At 38.3% G+C, this 21,138-nt stretch overlaps 1 protein-coding gene across 1 annotated transcript in view; it reads left to right on the top strand.

Moving 5' to 3' along the window:
* The window catches only part of IQCB1 (IQ motif containing B1), a 64,410-nt gene extending 48,863 nt beyond the window's left edge, over positions 1-15,547 (top strand). Inside the window, 4 exon segments of the mRNA XM_036745437.1 lie at positions 219-367; positions 7,289-7,420; positions 11,573-11,729; positions 12,776-15,547. Coding sequence (XP_036601332.1) covers positions 219-367; positions 7,289-7,420; positions 11,573-11,729; positions 12,776-13,005 — 668 coding nt within the window. The 3' untranslated portion in view covers positions 13,006-15,547.
* The last annotated feature ends 5,591 nt before the right edge of the window (positions 15,548-21,138 follow it).

The following is a 21,138-nucleotide window of genomic DNA, read 5'->3' as shown; positions in this document are numbered from 1 at the left end:
AATGTGTCAGAGGCACAACTTGAACCCAGATCTTCCTACCTCTGAAGCTGGTTTTTTTTTCCACTATGCCATGATGCTGCTCAGTAATAACTTAAAAAAGAAAAAAAAGAAGAGTGAAGAATAAGAGCTAAAGAAATTATTTGCTACACTTCTGTTACCAAAATTTGGGAGCGGTAGAATTGAGTGTGTTTTAATGTATTCTGTGTTTTTTTTTGTAGGTCAGGTGGGAAAACATATCCAAGAAATGGAGGAAAAATCAGCACTGATTATCCAGAAACACTGGAGGGGATACAGAGAGAGGAAGAACTTTCATCACCAAAAGCAGTCTCTAAAGGAGTATAAAGCAGCAATCATCCTTCAAAGAGCAGTGAGTTATTAAATTAAGCCTTATGTTTAACTGATTTTCATTTCATGCAGAGATGATACTCGTGGCATAATTTCTACCCTATAGTGATTGTGAATTTCTTAAATTAAAATTTTATTTTTTGTTGTGAATTTAATAAACATGAATATTTCAGCATACAAAAAACAGAAAAGGAGGATTATACATGAAACTGTGAGCTTCTGAAATACATAATAAAGTTAATGCAGTAGTAGCAAAACTGCCCTACTTGTCTTTCCTTTTCTGAGCTTCCTCCTTCTTTACTGTGTATTTTTAAAAATGTTCCTGTTTTGGTAGGGGATCACTGTCACTGTCTACAAACTACCAACTCTCCCTTGGAACAAATATACAAATAAAAGAAATCTGCATACCGGATATCTCATTCTTTACCCATAGTACATCCCTCTCTGCCAAGAGATGCCAAATGCGTTTCATTATCATTTTATGAAGTCATAATAAGTCACTGTATCACCAGCATTCTTCTTTAAAGTCATTTTCCTTCACATTACCATAGTCTTTGTATAAATTGTTCTCCTGGTTCAATTCACTCTGTATCAATTCATATAAGCCTTCTTAGATGTCTCTTAATCTATCTCTTTCAACATTTCTTATAGCACAATAATATTTAATTACATTCACATTGCAAAACTTGTTCAGTCATTCTCCAGTTGATGGGCATACCCCTTCTTTAGTTTCTAGTTCTTTATGAAAATGAAAAGTGCTACTACAAATATGTTTCTACACATGGATTATTTTCCTTTGTCTTCGAACTCTTTGGAGTAAGACGAGTAGGAGTATTTCTGAGTCAAAGAATATACATAGTTTTGTACTCTTTTGGATATAGTTCCAAGTTGCTTTCTTTTTTAAAACTTATGGTGTTTTTTTTTCAATCAACAAATTCTGCCTTTAATATTTCCCAACCCAGCCTTCCTCTCCCTACCCCCAACCTCCAGCTGAGGACTAAAGGAAAACAAAACTCTGTCACAAACATGTATAGTCAAGGAAAATAAATTTCTACATTGGCCACATCCAAAACAATATATATCTAATTCTTTTCTCTGAGTCCTTTACCTCTATATTAGGAAATTAGCATGTTTCATCATTTGTCTTCTGTAATACAGCAGAACATCTTGAGTTTTTTATCTCATTAGACTTCCTCTGTGACCTCTGTTTATGATAGTTGAATTTAAGTAGTTTATCCTTTTTTAGTGCCTTTATATTGTTTGTGTTTGCTTTTTTGTTTCTTATAACTCCGATAAAATTCAGAGTTTTTACATAGCTCTGGTCTTTTCATCAATAATACTCAGAAGTCTTCTACTTCATTAAAGATCAATTTTTTCCCCTGAAGCATCATAAGATTCTCTATGTAAATTCAACTCCCCAGTGGGTGACTCCAGTTAAAGAGTCTTGGGAGACCAGGCACTGAAGATGCTCTAGATGTGGGCAGCCCTGACAGGGGATAGGGTGGTTTGCAGAACAGTCCACTTACATTAATCAAGAACTGGTAGTACTCACTTTTGCTGGGTAAATTATTCCTCACTGTAATCCTATATTCTTTGCCTTCTGAAATACTGCATTCCAAGCTCTCCCCTGCTTTTTAATGTTGACTGCTGAATTACATATGGTTGCTTGGTACTTGCATTTCTTCTTTTGTAGAATTGGTTTGCAGAATTTTTTTTAAAACCTGGAAGCTCTGAATTTTGACTGCAATGTTCTTTGGAGTATTCATCTTGGGGTTTCAATCGTGAGGTGACGAGTGAATTATTTCAGTTTACACTTTGCCTTCTGGTTCATAGAGATCTAGACAGTTTTTCTTTAAGATTTCTTGAAATTGGATACCTAGGCTTATATTTTGGTCATGGCATTCAGGTAGTCCAGTGATTCTTAAATTTTTTTCTCCTTGATCTGTTTTCCAGGTCAGTTGTATTTACTATGAGATACTCTAAATTGTCTTATCTTTTCACTATTTTGATTTAGTTTTAATGTTTCTTGTTGCCTTATAGAGTCATCATCTTCTGTTTGGTCCATTCTAATTTTCTGGGAGTTTGTTGTTTGGGCAAGGCTTTATCTCTCTTAATTCACCTTCCAATTCTTTCTTCCATAGGTCTCATTTCTTTTCCTGTTCTTTCCGTCAGCTCTATAATTTCATTTATTAAAACATTTTAAACTTTTTAAAAAAAAAACTCATTTACCTCTTCCAGGAATTCTAGTTGGATTTGTGCCCAAGCTGTGTTTTTCTCTGATAGTTTGTCTTATAAGTGTTTTGGAATCACTGTAATCTTCTGGGTTTGTGTCTTGAACTCCTTATCACCACAATAGCTTTTTATGACAGGATTCTTTTTTTATTTGCTCAAAATCCAGCTTACTTCCTGACTTGATGTTAGGGTCAGGCTTGGAATACTTGTGAAGGGAAAGTCTCATCTGGTTCTATTGCTGCTTTCTTGGGATGTTGAGTATTGTGTTATTACAGGATCTCAAGAGTGGTTCATACTTGGGACCTGCAAGCTTTCAACGTTCCCACAGTAGTGTGATCCAGAGCAAAGGCTGATCACTGCCTTTTCTCATACAAACTCTGCAATTCCTGACCTGGATTTGAGCCTTGAACAACAGTAGAATGATGCTAGATTCAGTCCCTATCATGTACCTGGAAAGTTCTGCTGGTTCAGAGTGATAGACCTGCAGGCTCCACTTGATCTGGTATACCTGCCCTAATTAATTTTCTGCAGACTTTATGCTCAACTAGAAACTAGAACTGAGATCCCTGTCACTCCTAGGGTTTGAGCTATACCACTGCTGCTGGCTTTTGAACTTACTTTTTTCTCAGTACTCAGTCCAGGGCCTTCTACTGCTTCTTACCAGAGAATGCTACTCCTGGGTACAGCTCCCCTCTATCTACTTTATCCCTGCCTAGGACTGAGTAGTGGTCAATAAAGTTGCCAGTTTGTACCTTTTCCTATCAGAGAGCCCTGGTATGGGTCTGGAACCTTCTCTTTCCCTGGTAAACATTGGTGCTGGAGTGCTCTGTGGCTATGCTCCTGGCCAGACCTTGTCCCCAGTTTCCACAAACTTCTCAGTCTTCCTATGATGACCTGAGCTAGAAAAATGATACACTGTGACTTTTTCTTCGCTTTTCCCATCAGAATTCAATCTGGTACATTTTCTAGATCTGTTTGGAGGTACTTTGGGTGGGAACTGGCTGTACTCATTCCTGCTACTCTGCCATCTTGGTTCCACCTGACTCCCAAATTGCTTTCTAGGAAGCTTAGACCAATTTATATCTCTACCAAAAGTTCATTAGTGTGCCTATCTCTCCATATCCCCTCCAATAACTGCCATCTTACTTTTTTTCATATTTCACAATCTGATGGGTATAAGGTAAGACTCAGTTGTTTTCAGTGTTCATTTATCTTACTAGTGATTTGTAGCATTTTTAAAAATATAGTTAATGATAGCTTTCATTTCTCCTTTTGAGAACTGCCCGTACATATCCTTTGACTACTTATTTATTGGGGAATGGCTCTTCTTATATATTCAACCAATTCCCTATATATCTTGGATAATAAACCTTTATCAGTGAAATTTGTTGTGAACATTTCCCCCCAGTTGACTGTTTCCCTTCTAGTTCTAACTGCATGTTTTTGTTTACATGAATAAGCTCCAAATGTATATATAACTCAAATACAAAAGAGCATGTGAACAAATGAGAAAAGATAAAAGAGTTACCTTTCACCACTATAGTAGGACAATTCTTGACCAAACAAGGAATGGAGATGACTGTAAGATTAGCAAACTCTTGCACAAATCATACCATGTCTTGAATATTATCTTCAATTCGAGGTACCACATTTTAAGAAGGACATCAGTATATTGTAGTACATCCAGATAAGGGTAACAGCATGATGAAGCACCTTGAGATCATGCCATATAAGGATGCATAGGAGTGGTCAGTAAGTATGTTTTATGGCCCAGAAGTAAAGTTGCCCTGGATGGCACACCATTAAGACTAAAATAAAGAAGGATCTCTGGCAAACCCTACATCTCCTCTGCCCGGAATTTCCTTAGCCCCCAAAAGTAACCTGAATCACTGTTTCACCTGTTGGGGAAAGAGTAGAAAACTGACAAGTTGCATGTATACCTTCTGCCACCCACTGCTCAGGAGTTGTTATAAGGCAGCCAGCTGTTACTACCGTCCTATACTATTTTAGAAGAGAAAAGAAAATGGATTAATTAGTCATAGAATTCACAATTTGAATGGACACCAGAGGGTATCTACATGCCCTCTACATCATCCCCAGAAATAGACATAAGCCTCCAAGGGCTTGCTAAGATAGGCAAATCATAATCCTCTTGGCCGCAGCCACAGAGGCAGAAGGAAAAGGAAAGAAAAAAAAGAGAAGATATAGGGAGGAAGTGGCAAAAGACAAAGGTACAAGGAGTTTACAGATAAAAGGCTGGAAGGAAGAAGAAGGCTGGGCAGCATGGAGCAATGTATAGAGTACTCAACTCAAAGACAGGAAGATCTGACTTCAGATGCCTTGGATATGTCACATAACTTCTCTGTTCTTCAGTAGAATAAGAGGGTTGAACTCAATGGCATAAGATCCTTTCTAGCTCTAAATCTATGATCCTATGTTAAAATGGTGGCCAGGTGGCCACTAAAGGATATTTTGTCATCATTTTGAAATATTCTGTTCTCAGGAACACAAGTTGTTTCATTGGCAGGCATAGCTCTCTTTGAAACTGAACATCCAGTTGATACTCAGAAGCAGTCTAATTCATTTTTTAATTCAGCATTTATTGAGCACCTATTGTATTCAAAGTACAGCTTATCAAGAGTTGAATGGAGAGTAAGAACAGGACTAGTACCCTCCTGAGCTCTAGTTTTGGCTCTGAACTTTCTAGGCATATTACTTTAGGGTATTTTGTCTGTTTTTACCAATTTTGTTGTTTCTCAAGAAGAGGAGTGTTGATTCCCCTCCCCCCTCCATTAAAGAATTAGATATTTCTCTTGGCATAGCTTAAAGTTAATAAATTTCACCCAATCCAAGCTCATCAGTTTAAAGCCACATATCTTTAACTTTAAAGATAAACAAAAACTGAGGCAGCTAGGTGGCATAGTGAGTAGAGCACCAGTCCTGGAGCCAGGAAGCCTGAGTTCAAATCTGGTCTTAGACACTTAACACACTTACTAGCTATGTGACCTTGAGCAAGTCACTTAACCCCAAATGCCCTGCCTTTCCCCCTCCAAAAAAAAAAAAACCAAAAAACAAAGATAAGCAAAAACTGTGCTTCTATGAAGTGGGGAAGTTTGAAATGATTAGCTTTCCAATTGACTTTCTTTTTTTTGTTGTTTTAATAGTATTCCCCTCCCCCAGTTACTTGTCAGGAAAATTTTTAGCATTCATTTTTACAAGATTTTGAGTTCCAAATTTTTCTCCCTCCCCTCCTCTCTTCTGAAAATGATAGGCAGTTTGGTATAGTTTATACATGTGCTATCATGTAAGAAATATTTCCATATTAGTCACAGTTGTGAAAGAAGAAACATTAAAAAAATACAAAACAGAATAAAATAAGTGAAAAAAATACACTTCAATCTGCATTCAAGAGTCCATTGATTCTTTATCTGGATATGGGTAGCATTTTCCTGACTGCTTTTTTAATTCCTTCTTTTTCTCTGTTGCTTTTGTTCACATTTAAGAAGAGAAATACAGAGGAGAGGTTGTATCTGGTTTGTCAGCTCCATGACGATGAGCAGTAGTGCCTTTATCACTGTTTGTGTAAAGCTAGTGCCACCAACATGGCCTATAGCCTCCCAAAAACAAGTAACATGAGAGAAGACTAAAGAAAAATGAAATGGAAAGGAGAAAAAGGAAGTGAGAGAGAAATGTTCATGTATGTTCTCCAGTTCTACCTGGACACAGATTTAATGTCTTCTCTGTCCTATTCTTCTTCCCCCACCAATAGTCACAGTCAGTCCCAGACCACACAACCCGAGGCCTTTCTTTGAGTCTTACTTAAACTGAACTAAAAAGGATACAAAGAACAAAAATAGGAGGAAGAAGCGAAGAAGATAGGAGAAACAAAAAAAAAGTTAAAGGAGAGAACAGAAAAGTCAGGTTGAAGGAGAGAGGGGAGAACAAAGGATACCAAACAAGGCAAAAATAGCAGGATCTCTTTTACCTTCATTATTATTTGTTAATAATGGGGTCCTGCCTGGCCTTGTGAAGAAGCGCAAGTTATTTAACTTCTCAGAATCCTGGGCAACACTCTAATATAAAGTTGCTAAGAAAAGACTGCAATCTGCTTTGATAGTTTATTACCAAGAGTTTCTTGCACCAATGAAAGCACAGGCCTGATAAAAGAAAAATTGTGTGCTATGTTTGTGTTTATATCATGTCATGGTCAGTTGTGCCCCCTTAAAGAAAATGGGACAGAACATTCAGAAAATAATGTTGCTTATCATCATCATCATCATCATTATAATATTAGATTTATATAGTGCTTTTCAATTTACAAAATGCTTTTACCTACATTATCTCATTTGGTTAATAGTTGTAAACCTTTAAATTCTATGTGAGTGTTATCTGCTGTTAGTGCTGTTGATCCTAGCAACAACATTGTATAGTAGACAGACAGGCAGTTATTATTTCCATCTTACAAATGAAGAAACAGAGGTTCCTAAGATTTCCTGGCTCATGACGGTGGAGCCAGGACTAGTTAATTTCCTACTCCAATGTTTTTTTTTCCTAACCATTCTTTGTTGTCTCACCTGTAAGAAGGAAATACAGAACTTTTGTGGATCAAGAAAGATAGTTTATTGGGATATATCAACCTTTTTGAAAGCTTCATAAGTAACTGTCACAAGGAAAAGAGAAAACTATAGACTTTCCCTTTGTTCACTTTTAGGCTCTTAAATTCTTAAGAAAATGCCAAAAGAAAAAGAAATTGTCTTATTCTTGGCGAGACCTCCCAGAGCTTACTGATGTACGTAGAATGGAACTGAAGCAACATGTGGACAATTACATCAAACGGCACTCAGTAAGTAGGTTCCTGTAGTGGAAAGTCTTATTTATATTATTACTTTATGTCATAGACAATAATGAAAAGACCATACATACAGTGTTTTGCAGTTATAAGAATAAAAGAGAGGCACATACATGGCATAATTAAAAAATATATTTATGTGTTTCTTGTGAATGTGGATTGCATTTTGTTACTTTATGATCGCCTTCTGTGTGGATGTAATATCCTCTTAATATTGCTTCACCAGTGGAGGCAAGCTTTAATTCCAGTAATTTAAAACCATTATTAATGGTCATCTTGTCTATTCCAATTCCAACATGTTCCCATTCCCTATGACATGAAAAATTGCTAAATAAAGCAGGACTACTGTTGTAAACCAAATAGAGGATGCAGAAGCTGGGTAAAAAGAATCTGTTGCAAAAACTATCCTTCATTCACTAAAGATCCTTTCCTGGGGATGACTGTCCCCAGGCAAAGTTACTAGTCCTCTTCTGGATGCAGCTTCTTTGGGAGAATTTGACCTGAAAGTATGTCTGATCTCCCTTCCAGCTGAGTTTCAGCAATCAAGGAATATAGGTAAATTGTGATTTGGGTACACACAGAAAGTCAACCAGTGCAAAAATTGTGTGTATTACGGACCATATGTAGAAATGTCTATTTGAGGAGGCATACCTATCAGCCTTCACTTCTCAGTTTATTAAATTCAGTATCCTCTTGAGGGGCGGAGCCAAGATGGCAGCTGGAAAGCAGGGACCAGCCTGAGCTCCCTGCCGAGCCCCTCCAAAAACCTATAAAAAATGGCTCTGAACCAATTCTAGAACGGCAGAACTCACAGAACAGCAGAGGGAAGCAGGGCTCCAGCCCAGGATAGCCTGGATGGTCTCTGGGTGAGGTCTATCCCACACGGAGCTGGGAGCTGGGAGCTGGGAACGGAGTGGAGCAGAGCCCAGCCTGAGCGACTTGGACCATCCAGACCAGAAGCCGGGCGGAGGGGGCCCTAGCGCCCTGATTCAGTGAGCTGCGGCAGTTACGAGACTTCTCAACCCGCAAACACCAAAGACTGCTGAGAAGGTTAGTGGGAAAAGCTGCGGGAGTGGAAGGAGTTCGCGGTTCGGCTTCCAGCCCCGGGGGCAGCGGAGGTGGGGCAGCTAGGGCTGCTGCTGCTTCCGGCTCCAGGCCCACCTGGTGGGAGGAATTAAGTGGCGGATCAGAGCAGGGGTGCACAGCCTGCCGAAGATCTGAGCCCAGTTCGGGTTGGGGGTCCTTGGGGAAGGAGCAGTGCTGGTGCGGCAGAGCTGGCACCTCCCCCCTAAACGTGGAACATAGAACTCTGTAGTCTACAAGCAGTCATACCCCACTGAAAAACTCAAAGGTCAAGTTAGTTGGCTGGGATTATGGCCAGGCAGCGAAAACGCACCGAGATTCAGTCTCAGACTCTGCATTCTTTCTTTGCTGACAAAGAAGACCAAAACATACAGACAGAAGAAATTAATAAAGTCAAAGAGCCTACAACAGAAACCTCCAAGAAAAACAGGAACTGGTCCCAGGCCATGGAAGAGCTCAAAAAGGATTTGGAAAAGCAAGTTAGAGAAGTAGAGGAAAAATTGGGAAGAGAAATGAGAAGGATGCGAGAAAACCATGAAAAACAAGTCAATGACTTGCTAAAGGAGACCCAAAAAAATACTGAAAAATACACTGGAGAAAACAACACCTTAAAAAACAGATTAACTCAAATGGCAAAAGAGCTCCAAAAAGCTAATGAGGAGAATGCCTTGAAAGGCAGAATTAGCCAAATGGAAAAGGAGGTCCAAAAGACCACTGAAGAAAATACTACTTTAAAAATTAGATTGGAGCAAGTGGAAGCTAGTGACTTTATGAGAAACCAGGATATTATAAAACAGAACCAAAGGAATGAAAAAATGGAAGACAATGTGAAATATCTCCTTGGAAAAACCACTGACCTGGAAAATAGATCCAGGAGAGATAATTTAAAAATTATTGGACTACCTGAAAGCCATGATCAAAAAAAGAGCCTAGATATCATCTTTCAAGAAATTATGAAGGAGAACTGCCCTGATATTCTAGAGCCACGGGGCAAAATAGAAATTGAAAGAATCCATCGATCGCCTCCTCAAATAGATCCAAAAAAGAAATCTCCTAGGAATATTGTCGCCAAATTCCAGAGCTCCCAGATCAAGGAGAAAATACTGCAAGCAGCCAGAAAGAAACAATTTGAGTATTGTGGAAACCCAATCAGAATAACCCAGGATCTGGCAGCTTCTACATTAAGAGATCGAAGGGCTTGGAATGCGATATTCCGGAGGTCAATGGAGCTAGGATTAAAACCTCGAATCACCTACCCAGCAAAACTGAGTATCATGCTCCAAGGCAAAATATGGATTTTCAATAAAATAGAGGACTTTCAAGCTTTCTCAGTGAAAAGACCAGAACTGAATAGAAAATTTGACTTTCAAACATAAGAATCAAGAGAAGCATGAAAAGGTAATCAAGAAACAGAAATTGCAAGGGACTTACTAAAGTTGAACTGTTTTGTTTACATTCCTACATGGAAAGAGGACATGGATGATTCATGAGACCTCAGTATTAGGGTAGCTGAAGGGAATATGCATATATATATATATGTTTAGGTATATATATATAAGTGAATGTGTATGTATGTATATATCTTTGTGTATATATATGTGTGACACAGGGTGAGTTGAAGATGAAGGGAAGATATCTAAAAGAAATAAAATGAAATTAAGGGATGAGAGAGCATCATACTGAGAGAGGGAGATAGGGAGAGATAGAATGGGGTGGACTATCTCACATAAAGGTGGCAAGAGGAAGCAGTTCTATGGGAGGAGGGGAGAGGGCAGGTGAGGGGGGAATGAGTGAACCTTGCGCTCATCAGATTTGGCCTGAGGAGGGAATACCATACATACTCAGTTGTGTATCTTACCCCACAGGAAAGAAGAGGGAGGAAGAAAAAAAAATAAAAGGGGGGGATGATGGAGGGGAGGGCAGATGGGGGTGAAGGTAATCAAAAACAAACACTTTGGAAAGGGGACAGGGTCAAGGGAGAAAATTCAATAAAGCGGGATGGGTTGGGAAGGAGCAAAATGTAGTTAGTCTTTCACAACATGAGTATTATGGAAGGATTATACATAATGATACACATGTGGCCTAGGTTGAATTGCTCGACTTCTTAGGGAGGGTGGGTGGGAAGGGAAGAGGGGAGAGAATTTGGAATTCAAAGTTTTAAAATCAGATGTTCAAAAACGAACAAAAAAAAGTTTTTGCATGCAACTAGAAAATAAGATACGCAGGCAATGGGGCGTAGAAATTTATCTTGCCCTACAAGAAAGGAAGGGAAAAGGAGATGAGAGGGGAGGGGGGTGATAGAGGGAAGGGCTGACTGGGGAACAGGGCAATCAGAATATACGCCATCTTGGAGGGGGGGGGTAGAAATGGGGAGAAAATTTGTAATTCAAACTATTGTGAAAATCAATGCTGAAAACTAAATATGTCAAATAAATAAATTTAAATTAAATTCAGTATCCTCTGTGTAAGAAAGCAATTGGATATATAGGTATATTTTAAACATTTCCATTTGAAAATCTGGATAAAATTTTAAAAGTTCTGACCCTTTAAGGATTACCCCTCAGATAATTGGAAAACTAAGCTATCCAAAATAATTTACTGGTCAAGGATTCTAAATAGCTATGGTTTTACTGTACTGCTGTGAACAACCAATCCCCAAGTTGTGCTGATAATTACATGGGAAATAATAACTAAAGTATTGTTTTTCTGAAAGGCATATACAGATGTTATAGTAAAAGCTGTGTTATCTAGCACTTTCTCAATGGTAATAAGTATTGGGTCTGTTACTGTTAATCTAGATCTCTTATGATTTTTGTTCTCCTTCAACTTCATCTCCTTACTTTCCTGCTATGCTACCTATAAACTCCCCTTACTTTAGTTCAAATTTTCATCTTTTTTTAGATTTTAGGAAACTGTGGGTAAGCTTCTTAGAAAAGCAAGAATTAGGACGTTGAATTTGCAGATATTAGAGAAGAACAGGTGTTCTCTGGCCTTTAAAGTTAGATGAGAGAGAAATGAGTACATATACCCTCATAGTAACTAATTTTTTAAATCTTTCTCCAGGGCTCTGAAATGTCAGATGTGGCCAGCAGGGAACTCCACACCCAGGCTCAAGAGCGGCTGGGGCACTACTTCTTAGGGAGGGCCCTAGAAGAGCGAGCCCAGCAGCGAAGGGAGGCTTTGCAAGCTCAGATCAGCACCAATATTGAGCAGCTAATGAGTAAGTGTATTTTCTGTAGTCAAGAAATTTGACTTGTCAGGTCAAAAATCATAGAGAAGGACCATTTACTAACTACCTATCTAGTCCAGCCACCTGTTTCAAGAACAGTTTTACTTAGAACAGTACCTTCAGGAAGGAAGGTTCCATACCCTTAATCCCTGTCTATTCCCTGTCTCCTGTCATTTAAGCATATCACAGTTCTTTCTGCTTTAGAATACTGAAGCCTATTTTCCTTTTTAGTATAGCCTTTTTGTTATTTCTAAGTAGTGAATAATGTTAATAATAACATCATCTTAAATTTATTAGCACTTTATGGCTTTCAAGCCACATTTACATGTATCTTCTCATTTGATCATGACAGCCCTGTTAGAGTACACAGTGCAAATGAGCTATTTGGTGTGATCCAAACCATGAGCTACAATGTTTTAACCTGACTTTAGGGACCTTGCTTTTAGTACGTATGATGGAAAGGTCCATCGTCTACTGCTTAATGTCTCTTGCTTGTTGTTTTGACATATTGGGTTTGAGGTTACCACAAGATAGGTTGTGTTTTCCTTTTTAGTGGTTACTGTTCTCAAAAGAAATTAATTTTTAAAAAAAATTTACACAGTTCTATAATCCTTCTTAAAAGGGCCTATGTCATTCAAGTTCTTTTTTCAAAGTGATAGCATGAAACCGTAATATATATCTCTTCCGAACAAGCAGATATCACCCATAGGTGAGAGTGGTAGTTACTTGGTAGATTGTTATAGTCTGCATAGAATTCAGACCATTGTTCTCCCAAGTTCTTAGTTGATGGGAACAGGATTCTTGGAGATGCATAGATTTGAAGCCGAAAGGTACATTAGAGTCCATATAGTCCAACCCTTACCCCATTTCCCCATTTTGCAGATAAGGAAATTGAGGTTTAGGGAGTGGGGTAAGTGACTTGCCCAGGGACAAACACAGAAAGAGTATACAAAAGGCAGTATTTGAATCCAGGTCATCTTGGTTCCAATTCCAAGGCCTTAACTGCTATAACATGTGCCTCTTTTCTTTTATTACAGGTGCACCATGTCTGAGGGAGACTACAGGACAGGAGCCTGAACTTTTCATAAGCAGGTCTCGTCCTGTGGCCGCCAGAGCCAAGCAAGCCCATCTTGCTACACTAATAGAGAGACAAGCACCTTGGTGGAAGAAACTTGGGGATGAGCTTGGGGATGAAGAAGTTATCCCAAAGGAGGCTCTAAATATAGACTTTGGAACATTATTTATTGGTGGAAGCAAATCTTCTTAGGAACTTGGCCTGGGCACCAGTCTTAGAAGTGTCACATTATAAGGATGGTATGCTAGTTAGGGCTATCAGTCATCACTACTGGATATGCCAAGAGATTTGGTTAATCCATGGGCTTCCATGGCCTCACTTTCCCTACTCCTCCTCAAATGAGGCTGGTTCTGTATTTTAGGAGGTAGTTAATTTCTACCTCTAGACCCCTTTATCTTCTCCCTTTTCATTTCATTTCTACATCATGAATACCAAGATGACTTGGAACTTTTGCTGTGGAATTAAACACAGATTGATACTATATTATGTGTGGGGCAGGGCAATGGATTTTTTAGGATTATACTTTTTTAGTAATTGTTGTGAAAGATTTGACATGTCAGTCATTGTTCAGTTCTGTTATTTGAAATTCTTAGTTTTTCATTAAAGATAGACATTTAGGAAACAAAATAGTTCTCTAAATTTTTGTAGGATAGCCACATATTTTTTACATTTCTCATTTTTTCAAATGATTGCTTTTTTATACTTAACAGAGTTAAGTTACATACAGAGATAATCACATGGTAGATTCTCAGACTAGGCTTTGATTGATGATATAGCTAGTGCAACAAGCAGTTATTTTCTCAATCACACCCACAGTCTATATACATTTGAGAATGTGCTCAGGGAGACAGTTTGGCTTTCAGAGAAGGAGAGAGAGAGAGAGAGAGAGAGAGTGTGTGTGTGTGTGTGTGTGTGTGTGTATGTGTCCTGGTGACATCATTTATTAGATGTATTAGTAAAATACTATACCCTTTTTTTTAACCTGTGAGTTTCAGAAATCATGTTTCTACAGTTTAAACATGTTTGCCACTAGATAACTTTGCATCTTTTTGGAAACTAGAATTTATTCTACTAGAATAGATTGAGAATGAGATAAATTTTTCTAAGGAAAAAAACTATTTTTAAAATATGTAACTTAACATAATTACTCCCTAAGTGATACCCCAGTAGAAATAAATTTAGGGCAGTGATAGCAATCTCAAGTAGAAACAGATCCCTGCAGGCCACATACTGACTTCAAAATCAAGTAAACATTATGTTGGCACTGTATTTTTATTTAAACATTTCCCAATTACATGTTAATCTGGTTCTGGCTAGACTTGGGTGTTTTGCATGCAAAGCAGCCTGGTGGCCATGAGTTTGACATCTCTGATATAGAGTAGTTCATTCATTCATTCAGATGTCTACTAATTCTGTTAAAAGCTCTGAGATACAAAGATAGATAAGATATGATTCCTGCCCTCAAAAAACTTAAACTCAAATATAATATCCCAAACAAATGTAAGATCTATGCTCAAAATAAGAGCATTTAGTTTTTCCAACCATTTTACCTAAAATTCTCTGCAATCCTCTTGAAGATATATTATATCTTACTTTAAAACTGCTTCCCTTCATCAAAAAATCTTTTAAGAACATCTATTTTGTCAGGAAAGACTGGCCTGGATCTTTCTGTGCCTCAAGTTATCACAGCTTACATTAGAGCTAAGTAAAGAATTTACTAAGAAGGGTTAAGTAGACACTTGTAGCTATGTTAGAAGGAAACCATAGAATCCAAGTAAAGCATCCCATAGGCTTTAATAATACCAACATAACTAAAAGTCTTGGAGAGTAGTTTTAGGATTCTGACTCCCAAAATTGAAGGTGAGTTAAAAGGTGGTAATTATTGAAAGGAGATTAAGTTAATTGGTGATCCATAACAGCTAAGGATCAATAAGAAAGATCTGGGATTTGTTTTCTTTAAAATCCTACTCTTATGGGGTTTTTTTTTTTTTACCCTTTAATAAAGAATTTTATTTTTGATAATAAAAACAATTCAGTGAGCATTCCACACCAGTAGGAAGCTTGGCTGTCATGACCATCATGCCGTAATCAAGACACCACTGCTCATCTTGAGACAGTGAATTTCAGTCAAAATAACAAAGAAAATAAATTGTTAGGCACTGAGCTTCTAAATGTAAATATTAACATGACAATGCAGCTAATTAATACTTTATGTTCCTCTTACTTCAAAAGTTCAAATTCAGGTGTAACTAGAAACTACACACATCAGACCTGGCTGTGCCCTTCACGGAATTTGCCAGACCTGAATTTGCCAAAACTGAAATGTGTTCCCAAAGATGAAAGATGGAAGAAAGCAAGATGTGTAATAAAGAGAAAGTATTCATTAGAAGGAGATGGTAGAAGCATCGTACAGAATTATACTATAATGCTTATTGAATATGGCTGTATATTCTTCAAATTCCCTTGTTCCCACATCCAGATGTTTTGCTACAATAACTTTTCTCAGGTGGAGAAAAATAGTCAAATCAGATAATTAGAATCCACGTAATCTCAGATGCTTTCATGTGCTAATGTTAATTGCTATTGAGAACATTTCTTGTACTTCTAAGGATTTTAATTCTGTATGTTTTTGCTCAATCTCTCCATATGAAATCTAATTCCTTGCTGCTTGTGATTATGGTGTCCACTGGTTTTACTGAACTGCTTTTGTTATTGTTACAACTGGAAGGGGAAGGCACAGAGATAATATTTAATAACGCTTGTAAAACACTTAGCACAATTTGGGGCACGTAATAGGTGCTTCATAAGTGCTTGTTCTCGTCCCTCAAATTCTGGGCTGAAGCAAGGATTTTCATTATCACTATAATTATTTGACAGTTCTAAAAATGCTATCTTTAGCAATAATAAAAGAAGACAAAAAGGAACAAGCATTGACAAAAAGGAGGCAAAAGTATTTCTGTGAATGACATGAGTGAGTTACTTAAAAAACCCAGAAAAGCAGAAAAAAATAAGATTATAAATAGCATCTTCAAACAAAATCCTCAAAAATCATCACCAATATGATAAAAAAAGAAAAGTGAAGAGAAATAATTTAAAAGTAACAAAATACATCAAAAGAATTATTAGCCAAGATACATCCAAAACAAATTACAAAACAATTTTTATGGAAATAAAAATAAGAATAATTGGAGAGATAATCAGTGATTATGGCTGAACATGCCAATTCACACAAAATACTTAATCTGCAAATTTTACACTATATTCTTCAGGAATACCACTGGACTATTTTGTAGGCAAAGTAACAATATTCATATGGGAAAAAAGGTGGAAGATTTTAAGGGAAACTGAAAAAATGTAGGAAGCAGGCATGACATTCCAGATAGAAAATTAAACCGCAAAGCAGTAATTATTAAAATTATCTAGTGCTGGATAAAAAAAAATGATTAGACAGTTCCTCTAGGACTCATCAATTCACAAAATTCAACAAAATAAGAATTCATGAGATCAAGTAATTTGCAACTCTATCAGCCAAGACATAAAGGAGTCTGACAAGGTAACAATCTGATGAATTAACAGCATAGAAGGTTAATCCCTAATTTGCTGATTCAATACTCCTTGCCCCATTATCTCCCATTGCTTTGGCAGGACAGCAAAACCTGACCCACAAGTTTGTGCTCTGGGATTCTCTTAGCAATTTACTTTCTACTTCTGCAGTCTCCGCCAACACACCCTGACTCTACCCTCACTCCACCGTTCTGTGGCAACAAGCAGAAGACCTCGACACTGCCCATCTGGGAAGTAAAGCATTTCTGCCCAGGATGGCCCAATTCTATAGTACTACTCAGCCAGAAAACTCAAAACATTAACAACCAAAATGGAACTGGAGCAGAGTGCCAGTTTGTATATGGCACTGTACCAGAAAAGGAGACTGGTATCCTTCTGGGGCCAGCTCTGCTCTCCCAGAAGTCATTTGAGGCAATAACTAAGGCTGATTAAAAGTGGCTCCCTATTGCCTCTGGTAGCATATACAATCTGCTCTGTTTGGCACTCAAAGCCTAATAATAACCTAGTCCCCTCCTACCTTTCCAGTCTTCTAACACCCTGATCCCTGACACATACTTTTCACTTCCTCCTGGCTGTTCCACAAACAAGACACTGCATCTCTCAGGTCTCTGCTATATTCCATGCTTGGAACACTCCTCTGCCCTGACTATTGACTTCCTTGGCTTCCTTAAAGTCCCAACTAAAATCCCTCCTTCTGCAGGAAGCCTAACCCATACCCTCTTAATTCTAGTGCCTCCATCTGTCAATTATTTCCTATTTATCCTATATAAAGTTTGCTTTGCATATATTTGTTTGTATGTTGTCTCCCCGATTATACTGTAAGTTCCTTGAGGACAGGGATTGTTTTTTACCTCTTTTCGTATCCCTAGCACTTAGCTCTGTACCTGGCACTTAGTAGGTGCTTGATGTTTATTGATTGAATTCCCCAATGTGGGAGGAAGCTGATACACCTTTAAGGTATAGCACTTGGAAGGAGGATCCACCATCAAAGTGGGAGTCAACAGAATATAAGGAAGTGAGAAATTGGAGAATACAAGTTAATGAGCAAAAGGTGAATGAATAGAAGGGAAAAGGACAAAAAAAATCACAGGAGGAAGGAAACAGTTAAAAATTTTGAGCAGAAGCAGATAAATCAGTAGAGAAGATATTATGGGAAGATGGCCATCAGGTATCTAAAATGAGTTCAAACAGTTGTAAGTAAATTACAAGACAAAGAAAATTGAACCAACACCTGATGAAACAGAAGACCGTGTGCCCAACAGTGCATGGATCCACATTAGAGTGTTCCTGAATGGCCCAAGAGAAAAATAAGAATTGGGAAAGCAGATTTTGTAGCTTGCACAGCAGAAATAATTAGCAGAATAGAAAAACTTGAATCCACAGCGGTTAGTTTCTCCAAAGAAGTGAAAGAACAATGTACTTAGAATACAAATTACAGAAGTGAAGGACAGTCTGGAAGAAGGGAAGCAAAAGATAATGTTAAAAGAACACAATCCCTATACAAACGAAACATTAAATCTTGAAGACAAGATGCTTAGAGACATCTGGAGCACCACAATGCAAGAAACAATACAAGAAAATTGCCCAGTTTCTGAATAAGTACCAACCAAAGGAATCTATAGATCATCCCAGGAGGGAAAAAAACCCGTAGTGCAAATTGCCAACACACATAGTAATTAGATGCAGCAATTTCAATGACAAGCATATTTTTCAAGTGACCAGGAGAAAGACATTCAAATATAAAGGAAAAGAAATTTGTATAGCAAGACTATTATACACCCCCAGAAACCACAGAAGGGGAATGGAACAATATATTCCAAAAAGCAAAAGAACTCAAGATGCAACCTAAAGTAACACTTTGCAAAGCTGAGCCTAATCAATGAAAAATGATTAAGTTCCATGAATGAGAGGCATTTGAAATATTTCTACAAAAAAGATTTAATTCTATTTTCAAACATCTCAGACAACAGAAACACAAGAAAATAAATACAGCTACTAAGGAAAGCATAAGCAAAAATAATAAGATATGCCATCTTTAGAGACTATTAAAAAACTAAATAGAAATACATGGGGTTAGAAAAACATAACTGAAGGCTGATTGAGACATTTCAAAAAGTACAAAATTATATAAAGATAAAAGTAGAACTTAAATAGAAGTTATGGTAGACAAACAGATCTAAAACACCATGGACTTCATCTCCTTCCTCCACCTCACCCCTTTCACCCCTCAAGTGAATCAATGTTTTTGGTTTGGGGGGCTTTGGGGGGGGACCTAAACTGCAAGAATGGGAGGGTTGATAAGGGATGGGAGTTAGAAAAGAGGAATGAGTGACCAACTCCTAACCAAGTAAATAAGTAAAAAAGGGAAAAGAATTAGTCTTTCAGAAAGAAGAGTTACAAGAAAATGGGTGAAGTAACAAAGGGAAGGATTGAAATGAGGAAAGAGGAAATCTTCAATGGTGGGAGCAGGTCTATCTAATAAGTACTCCCAGGAAGGAAGAGATATATTCTGTATTAGGACAAGGGAACTTTACAGTGGAATTAATCTGCAGAAATGTGGTGCTCAGAGAAATCACTGAACTGTTTCTGGAAAAGTGTACCTTCCATGGACAGCATCCTATCTCAGGATAAAGGAACCAGCATCCACAAAGGTGAGGGCATGTACCCAGAGAAGAGACTTCATGGCAAATGGGGAATTGGAGAATGCTGGTGTCCTTTACTAATAGGAAGCTGGGAATTGGTTTGAAAGTCAATACCTAAACACTGCCTGTGGATGAAATGAGAAAGGAAGGGAACTACTTCCTACCTGTCTGCTTCACAGCCTCCTTTTGTAGGATTACTGTCCAGGTCTTACTCCTAAGCATGCAGTGTATCCACTGGTTCTATCTGGGCCTTCTTGACACTCTCAGGAATGCCATTAGCTTTTATGACTCAACCATCATCTCTGTTTTGATGACTCAAATCTACATGTCCAAACTTCATTTCCCTTCCGAGCAACAATCCCTCATAAAAAGTAGATAAAGATAAAAGAACTTAAATAGAAGTGATGGTAGATTTGTTGTGGAGTCATTTTTCAGTCATGTCTGACTTCATGACACCATTTGGGGTTTTCTTGGCAAAGGTACTGGAGTGGTTTACCATTTCCTTCTCCAGCCCACTTTACAGTTGAGGAAACTGAGGCAAGCAGAATTAAGTGACTTGCCCGGGGTCACCCAGCTAGTAAGTGTCTGAGGCCAGATTTGAACTCAGGAAGATGAGTTTCTGACTTCAGACCCAGCAATTTATCCACTGAGCCACCTAGACACCTGTGGTGAACAGATCTGAAACACCATGGACTAAATCTCCTTCCTCTCCTCTGCTCACCCCAGCCAGGTGGCACCGTGGGTGGTTCTGGAGTCAGAAGACCTGAGTTCAAATCTATTCTCAGACACTAACTGACCTTGGGTGAGTCAACTAACCCCTATTTGCCTCAGTTACTTCATCTGTAAAATGGGGATAGTAATAGCATCTACTTCCCAGGGTTGTTATGAAGATCAAGTAAGGTAATAATGGTAAAGTGCTTAGCACACTACCTGGTACAAAGCAGGTGCTGTATAAATGTTAGCTAATGTTATCATTACCCTTCAAGTTTGTTTTTGTGGCACTGAACTGCAAGAATGGGAGGGGGACATTGCCCTTGCTGGACATCTTCGGACCCTCTCACCTATGTATCTCACAGGCTTCTCAAACTCAACATGTCCAAAACAAAACTCCTTGTCTTTCTTCCTAAACTCTACTTTTTTTTAAATAACTTCCTTATTTCTGTCAAGGGTGCCACCATCCTTTCAGTTATCCCGATTCATGAACTCTGTCATCTTCACCACTTTCATATCCAAGCAAATGCCAAGTTTTGTCTGCTTTAACTCCACATCTCTTTTCTGTCCCTTTCCTTCTGTTCTTAAGGCTAGCTGCCCTAATTCGTCATGTCTCTCCTGAGTCATAATATCCTCCTAATTGGCTTCCCTGCATCCAGCCTCTTCCCTCTCCAAACCAAGCTCCACCCAGCTGCCAAACTGATTTCTCTAATGCATAGGAATAACTATGTCACCCTCAAGAAACTTCAGGGGACCCCAATTGCCCATAAGAAAAAATACAAAATCCTGTTGGTCATTCAAAGCCCTTTGCAGTCTGGTTCCAATCTATTTGTTCAGACTAACTTCCCCCTTTGTGTACTCTACACTCTTGCCAAACAGGCATACTTGCTTCTCATTCATAACATTCCATCTCTTGCTGTCTCTCATGCCTGAAATGCTCTTTTTCCTCACTATTGCCTCTAGGAATTTACTAGTGCCAGTCAGCTCAAGGCCTAGCTCCCAGGGTCCTTCACAAAACATTTTGTGATTTCCCCAGTTCTTAGGTTGTTAGTGCTCTCTCTCCCCTAAAATTCCCTTGTGTTCCTTCCCGTGCATTTTGGACTCCATCATGTACACATTGTTCCTCTTCCTTCCCCCTCTTTATATTAGTGAGGCAAAATTCATGACCTCAGAGAGGACCATGGGCATGCCCGAATGGTTTGGAATCTCAAAGTATAAGGAATTCTCTAGGTAGAAGGCAGAGGAAGTATAACGTTTATTTAGATTCCAAAGGATCAGACTCAAGGACCAATTCCCCCAATTCGATATTGTGGCAATAACATTCCAAAACTGACAAGCCCACCTCACTATAGTAACAAGGAGATTATAACAAAATATAGCAGGAAACCAAACCATACTTGTGCTTCCC

Source organism: Trichosurus vulpecula, chromosome 2 (genome assembly GCF_011100635.1).
Source record: "Trichosurus vulpecula isolate mTriVul1 chromosome 2, mTriVul1.pri, whole genome shotgun sequence".
Lineage (NCBI taxonomy): Eukaryota > Metazoa > Chordata > Mammalia > Diprotodontia > Phalangeridae > Trichosurus > Trichosurus vulpecula.
The sequence above is the reverse complement of the archived record's forward strand: the minus strand, read 5'-3'. Positions and strand labels throughout refer to the sequence as shown.